Source organism: Amphiura filiformis, chromosome 16 (genome assembly GCF_039555335.1).
Source record: "Amphiura filiformis chromosome 16, Afil_fr2py, whole genome shotgun sequence".
NCBI classification, from domain to species: domain Eukaryota; kingdom Metazoa; phylum Echinodermata; class Ophiuroidea; order Amphilepidida; family Amphiuridae; genus Amphiura; species Amphiura filiformis.
In genome coordinates, this window is record NC_092643.1 from 49,121,654 (window position 1) to 49,129,886 (window position 8,233).

Here is an 8,233-nt window from a genome sequence, read left to right on the forward strand (position 1 = left end):
TAGATATCAAAAGAAAAATGAACATTTTCCCAAATTTGTCACTCAAATCTGCTTTGGATGCATTGTGTCTATCACAGTCATACATTTACCATCAATTTTGTACCACAAGATACTTTTTGAAATTATATCAGATATGTAGCAATAACACCCTATCCGATCACATGCATGACTAGACCATCTTTAGTTGGTTTCTCTGTTGTGGTAAACAAGAAGATAGTTGATAAGCACCAGTGTGCGATTTTGTTGCCTTCATGATGAATGTTTTTTAGTAGCACTCTGAGACAATACTGCCCTTTAATTGTGTAAATTGCCCTTTATAATCATGCTCAGTGCTGTACAGTGCGACCATTTTAGGCGCATTGGCGACAAGATTTTTGCTGATGGCGACTAAATATTCAATCCCTGGCGCCAATGGCGACCAACTGCTGAAGCTTTTAATCACCAAAAACAAAACACGTATGTAATGTAGCATTCAAGAGTACGAATGTATGCTATGAATATGCATTTATCATCATGTCTCAATGAGGAATTCCTGGAAAACATATAGGCCTACACTGTACATACTGCGTATGAAGTATGTAGCGTTCAATGGGAATATGTAGATCAGAGTACAGAAGCTATGAACATTCAACACAAGTGGCTGTTCAGTTTACGTTGGCACCTCAGATTTTTTACCTGGGAGCAAAATTTGGGCGCCTAAATTTATAAAGTTAGGAGCCATTGGCTCCTCAATCAGTTTTTGCACCGTACAGCACTGATCATGCTAATGGTGGTTGTTATTAGTTTACAACATGAAACTGAAAGAAAGATGCCATGATCCATCCAAAAACACAGGTGTATCATGGTACATGTAGGCTTCCCATTAGAGTGGCCGCGCGCATCCTTGCGTCTGGACTCTGGACGCATTTTTGAAAATTTGGACACATTTTTGATCGCTCTTCATGTAGGCCCTACCGTACGGTTTCTGTATCTTAAATCAAAAAAAAATTTTACACTCAAAACTGGTTGATGACAATCCTCGGTTTTAGGGGGTCTATTTATTTGGCATATTTTAGGGTTAGGGTTTAGTTAGCTTAGTTAGGGTGAAGGTTGGAATTAGGGTTAGGGCGAAGATTTTGGGTTAGGGTTAGCGTTTGGGACAAATAATTTAGACCCCTAAAACCGAGGAGTGCCCTGTTGATTACTGCTTCAAACTTGTCCGGCCTTGGTGACGGCTGCTTACTTTATTTTGTTGCATATCATGAACTATAATAGTAGAAATTCAAATTGAATGAACGCAGCTTTCAACAGCTGTACTCGATCCAACCGCAACCGTATATCTCATATTTCAAACTACAACGCGAACGCACGACCTTGGATACAATGCTAACAAATCACGAGTGCGTTGCCGTTGGCATGGTTGGATTCACTTCCGCGTTTGCTCACGCAGCTAGTCGCACATGCTGGCGTACATCGCGCAGTATACGCAAAAAGTCACGCTATTGAAAGCTGCGTTCATTCAATTGGAATTCCTACTTGAAATACATGTAGCGTGATTGAAATTCTATTTAGTCGTGGGTAGTTTTCCAACATCATGCATCATACATTGTGCACTTGACTTGTGGATTGCATGACATTCATCATGACCATCATGATGACAGGACACCGACACTGTGACATGAATAATTTCACCTTTTCTGTAAATCCCATAATAACTTTGGCCTGTGCTCTGCTCATCGGTACTGACACCGGCTGACGATATCATCAATGCCAATGGTCCAAACGCAAACAACATTGGCAAAGGCTTACATATCATGGCTTATGACATTTACTTTGTTTTAGCAAACACTGTTGCTGCGCATTTCAATGCTGTGAACAGTCAGAGGTGAAGTGAAGTGTGTCCGTGAAGGGGTCCCCAATTTGGGGCCCAAACATTACCAAACAGTAACACAAAAGCTTAAAATCAAAATGGGATTTACAAGGACAATGGTCATCACAAGAAGACAAACAAATCTTCTTACCCCCATTCTACTACATGGGATTCATAATCCCAATATTCTCTAGGTCTATGTGTATTAACATCAGCATAAACTCTTGCTCTACTCATTGCCATCTTCATATAATTTGAGTCCAACTGTTGTTTCCAACGTCTGTATGATGTATGAGTTTTAAGTGGACGTAAAAAATTGCTGTCAGAACTGCAAATCGCCCTGACCCCTACAAAAGGGCGAAAGGAAGTTGCACAAAGTACTCTGGAAAACACCGTTGCTTTTATATGTCTTACAAATTCTTGGAATAGTACTACAAAACCCAATCCGTCGGGATTGGGTTTTTGTTACACCGTCGTCAAACACAACAGCAAATGCAAGGTGACGAAACCGCTTGTGACAAATCCTGCCTCGTGCATGTAACTTCCATGAATGCCTGGCAAGAAAAGATTCACACCCAAATTCACATTGGCGTAAATGACCAGTTTTCCAATAGGTTATGTATTTTAAACCAAGCCGGAATGAAAAGCAGGAATTTCAAGAATACGATGAAACTATCCACGGGTTCATTTGTGTTGATTTAGTCGTTAACTTTGTGAATTTCTTGACACTATCCTTCACAGCCTGTCGTATTTCTCTTCGTTAAAATGGCGAAAAATGGCCGCACGATTCATCGACCACACCGAGTGTTTGTCGCCCTCTGTTGTTGAACTACTAATTACCGCATAATCCAAAAATAAAAATTCTTTTGAGTTGACCGTACATTGATAAAACATTGTTGACCGGTCAAGGGCAATAATATCATGAGGAACTTCGGTGTGAGGAACTAAAAACACTAGAGAAACGGGTTTAAACAAAAGAAATCACCTAAAATGGTTAAAAAAAGAAAAAAAACCTGACAGCATCAGCAGGAAAAAGCAAAACCAACTTGAGCAAAACCTATTTCAATTCAAAATCTCAATGCACTGATGCATTTATATCTGCAAATAAGATATAACCAAGTTCAAGTTGTTTTATTACTCTTTTGTGAAAATTATTATCATTTTTTAAATAATTATATATAGATGCTTAAAATAATTATCAAGCATATAAATTGCTTTTCATGTATCATCAGTCACGTTATTTTGTTTGTTTTTTTAAAATAAAAATTAATAGGCAGTTTATCATTTTAATAGCTAATTCAGAATGCTATCTACTGTAGATAGCTCAAATTGCCAAAAAATCCGGGGAAACGTATAGCGTACGGTATACGGGGATGTGCTGCTGTAATGGGTCTCTTGTTTGCAAGAAAAATTCCTAAAGTTGGGTCCCGATAAAATTGTCAAAAACTCACTATCAGCCGTCTTTTTTTTTTTTTTTTTTTTTTTTTTTAATGAACAAGGATCCGGGGATTTCCAAAACGGCTCGCCAAAATTGCTTGCCCCCCCCTCGTCCGGCACAAATCGCTTCTCCTCTCGGGAAGTTGGTTTACCAGTCTCAGAATATACATAACTTTTGTTGCCTATATAGTATAGTGTGTTATTATTTTTTGAGAAAAATGCAAAATAGTCACAAATTTATCAAGGGGTGTACTGTTAGTGTCCAGTGTCCATAATTTTAGCGCCAATGTCACGGGACAACTGTCAAAAAGTGGTTGAAAAGAACAAAAAATGGGCCATTTTCCGAAAGGTGGGGATAAGGCCCCGGGTATGGACACCCGGTACCCATGCTTGTGTAATGTTTACTATTTGCACATTTATTTGCAAGTTTGTAAATAAACCTTTATTATTTACCTTTTGACCACCGAACTGCATAATTCTTTTTAAACAGCAGAGCCTGGGGCAAAGTGGAATTTTGTCATTGGACAGAACAGGATTACAAAACACGGGAAGGTAGGCCTATTAAGCTTTGGTTGATATTCTTACCTTATGACTGCAACTACTCCCCATTCCAGAAAAATACAGAACTAACTTTTTGGGCTTAAAAAAATATTATAAAGTTCTGCCAAATGAAACATAGCGCAATCATAATCAATCATTCATTTAGTCTATAAACTGGAGATAAAAGAAAAAGTTCACTATTTTACTAATTTCTTGAAAAAAGAGCCAACTGCATTTTCGGCATGTTTTCTGACAATTGAGTCAAAAAAATCACAGACTTGGAACAAGTCTAAGCATTCAAAATCTTGAGTATATGCTGAAATTTTGCTCTAATTTTCACTTTTTTGGGTTACTTTAATTAAATGGTTGTAAGTTAAGAATGAAACATTATGGCTTTTCAAAAATTTAGAATGCATAAACTGAAATTAGTCTTAGTACAAGTCTTTGGGCTTGATTGTCACAACATACTAAAAACACCCTAAAACGCATATTTTTGGCCTTTATTTCCAAAAATTGGCTAAATATTAAAATTTAATGTTTATTGCTAGTTAGGACTAACTAAAGGATTAGGATTTAGCTATGTTTCATTTGTGTACATCCATATCAAAACGATGCACTTGTCGGCTGCTACATGTGTCTCATTTCACATAATTAGCTTGGAATAAATACCAGACTCATCTTAGTGGAGGTCACTTCAAATCATCTCCAAAGTCACATATGGTCAAGGAGTGTCCTCTATTCCTAAAATATGCGACTTGGGAATGATTTGAAGTGATCTCCACTTGAGATGAGTCTGGTATTTAATCCTAGCTATTATCATTAAGAGACACATGTAGCAGCCGACAAGTGCATCGTTTTGATATGGATGTACACATTTGACAAAACAGGATAATATTTTTTTATTCAAAATTAGTTCTGTATTTTTCTGGAATAGGGAGTAACAAATGACAAGAACTTCACAGTTTTATTATTTTCTTTTCTCTCATGCTCCAAATATCATGAACCTGCGACATTCGCGACAATCTATGGCGACTTGAACCCAAATGACCAATGACCTTGACATTCTTTGTCTCACTTTAATAGGTGGTAATTCCCCGCCACCAAATTTCATGAATCTGTGACAATCTATGGCGATTTGAGCCCTAATGACCTTGAATGACCCCAAAATGACCTTGACATTGTTTGTCACCAAATTTCATGAACCTGTGACAATCTATGCCGATTGACCTTGGATAACCCTGTACCGGTAGGTCCCCAAAATGACCTTCACATTTTTTGTCTTTTTTTTTCGGTGGTTGTTCGTACTAAATATCATGAACCTACATGTTTGACAATCTATGAAGATTTGAACCTGGATGACCCCAAATGACTCCAAATGATTTTGACATTCCTCTGTCTCCCCTTACAAATTATGGTCATTCCCACCAAATATCATGAACATGTGACAATCTAAAGCGATTTGACCTTGGATGACCCCAAAATGACTGAGGTGGTCGTTCATTTTAAATGTTATAAACCTGTGACAATCTATGGCGATTTGACCCCGGGTAATCCAAAATGACCCCAAAATGACCTTGACATTCTTAGGTGGTCATTTCCACCAACCTGTGATAACCTATATCAATTTGACCTTAGATGACCCCAAAAATGACCTTTACAATTTTTGCCTTACTTTGGTGGTCATTCTCAGTGCACCAAATATTAAATTATGAAACTGCGATAATCTCTGGGATAATCTATGGCAATTTGACATTTTTTGTATTGCTTCAGTGGTTATTCTCACCAAATATCATGAACCTGTAGCAATCAATGACAATTTGACCCTGGATGACCTTGAATTACCCCAAAATGACCATTACATTCTTTGTCTTAGGCCTACTTTAGGTGGTAATTCCCACCAAATATCATTACTTGTGGCGATCTATAGCTTTTTGACCTGATGACCCTGTATGACCCCTTTACAATTTTTGGCTTACTTTGGTGGTCATTCACACAAACTATTGAATTATGAGCCTGCGACAATCTATGGCGATTTGACCCTGCATGACCCTGAGTGACCCCAACATGATCTTGACATTCTTTAGGTGGTCATTCCCACCAAATATCATGAACCTGTGACAATCTATGGCGATTTGACCTCAGATTACCCCGGATGACACCAGAAGGACCTTGACATTCTTTTGTTTTGCTTCAGTAATCAGTGGTATTTCATACTAAACAGGGTCTAAAGGGGGTCTTTGAAAGATATGGTAACTCCCATGGTCACCAACTTTTGTGTCAGTGAGTTGGGGGGGGGGGGTGGGTATGGTCATTACCACCAAATATCAAGAACCTGTCACAATCTAAGGCGATTTGCCCTTGGATGACCCCCAAATGACCTTGACATTTTTTGTCTTGCTGGGATTGTCGTTCATACTCAATTTCACAAACATGCTAAAAGCTATTCTAGTGAATTGACCCTGGATGACCCCAAAATGACCTCAGTCGACTTTTGTTGGCCTTGCTTCAGTGGTCGTTCCCACCAAATTTTATAAACCTGCAACAATCTATAGCGATTTGACCCCGGGTAACCCTGAATGACTCCAAAATTACCTTGACATTCTTGATCTCAATTAGGTGGTCATAGTCTCCTCTGCAGCCAGGCCATTTCTGAGAGGGTGACAATTAAAATGCAAAGTCTATGAGAACCTTATCAGAAGCGATGCCGCCGGGAACTTGATGTGGGCTTGATTGCCAGTGGGTTGAACTCCTGGCTGAATCAAATACATGAGCAGCATGTGCTGGATGACGTCATGGGAAAAGTGCTAGCCAATCAAAAACCTGTTCGTTATCATTGGCAGACTGTTTTTGTGGAGCAAGCGGAACCAAACTGGCTGCTGTGGAGACTACGGTGGGCATTCTCACCAAATTTCACGAACCTGTAACACTTATGGCAATTTAACTTTGGATGACCCTGGTTGACCTTGACAATTACAGATTTATATAAATGTCTTATTTTGCCTTTAATGCAAGGCTTTTGGCTTAACCACTGGCAATTTTCTAAATTTTGAGATCGATTTGGGAGGCCCTATACCCGGGGCCCTATAACGTAACGCCACTGATGTTAGCACATCTATTATAGTTTTATCAGCCCGTAAGGGACCGTTCACAAACACTTGTTAGGGGGGCCTGATGCAAAAAAAAATCATCACTTTTTTGGGGCTCCCCTTTTCAGATCTCAAAAATGTAAGGGGCCCCCTTTTTGACATGAAATATATGGGTCAACCCCATAGAAAAGCATATAAACTCAATTTTCCCAGGAAAATTTGTGGTCATTTTTCTGGGCCCCCCTTAGGAGGGTCAAAACTTTTAAGGGCCCCCCTTTTTGCATCAGGCCCCCCAACAAGTGTTTGTGAACGGTCCCCAATTGGCCGAAATTGTTATTATGACACTAACAAAGGCGAATTTTGATAATTTTTACTCTGACGATCCTCCGGATGAGCAAATCACCGAACAGGCCTTTTAATGTTACACTGGTCCACATTCTCTGACACTTGATAATAGACTCGCATTATCAACAACAGGCAATGTCGGCCCTGCATTGAAGCCGTACATCTTACTGAATTTGGTGACAAAATGTCATTTATTTTCATTGTATTTTGGCCAGTCAGAGGGCCTGCCTTACTTATCTTTGACAGAAACATAAATAAAATTTTAAAATGGCTAATTGAATCAACAAAACTGAAACCCAAGACGACTTAAATTTGTTTTATTTAATATCATTTTTTTATATTTTATTACATTTTCATGAACATTTGAAATATTAGTTAGTTATTAATTCTATACTTAAAAGGTATATATTTCTGGACGGATAACCAATAAAAGTACATACTTTCTGGACGGATAACCAATAAAAGTACATACTTTCTGGACGGATAACCAATAAAAGTACATACTTTCTGGACGGATAACCAATAAAAGTACATACTTTCTGGACGGATAAACATTATAACAGGATAGTTACAAAATATTTATAACACTCAAATGAGGTTATAATGATACATATGTATAATTTTTCCCTTTTTTAGTTTAGTCTCTTTGTTAATATTGGACGGAAAACATTAAAGTTCATTAGAACAAAACAAACATCAATGTATTGTTGGTATTTGGATGTCTGGTTTCTATTCCCAACTGCATGAAAAGGTCACTGAATAAAATGCTGGAGAACAGTTTTGGATAAACATCAACATAATCATTAATCAATCAAGTAGTCAGTGGTGATACCATGAATTTTTCCAGTAGAGGGGGATTTGAAAATTTATTATTTATGATTTTTAGTTCTAACTGGGGGTAAGGCTATGGGAGGGCAAAGCTCAAGGGGGGGGGGGGGGTCCAAATCTTATTTCGGCCTGGGTATTTTGGTCCGAA

The 8,233-nt window shown here is 38.3% G+C and overlaps 1 protein-coding gene across 2 annotated transcripts in view; it reads right to left on the bottom strand.

The window, feature by feature from the left end:
• Positions 1–2,638, bottom strand: part of LOC140136138 (casein kinase II subunit alpha) — a 40,590-nt gene extending 37,952 nt beyond the window's left edge. Inside the window, exon 1 of one of the 2 annotated variants that reach the window (XM_072157843.1) lies at positions 2,001–2,638. In XM_072157843.1, the coding sequence (XP_072013944.1) occupies positions 2,001–2,098 (98 nt within the window). In that variant the 5' untranslated portion in view covers positions 2,099–2,638. The remainder of the gene's footprint in view (positions 1–2,000) is intronic. The other variant, XM_072157844.1, reaches the window with a different exon arrangement.
• Positions 2,639–8,233: the final 5,595 nt, after the last annotated feature.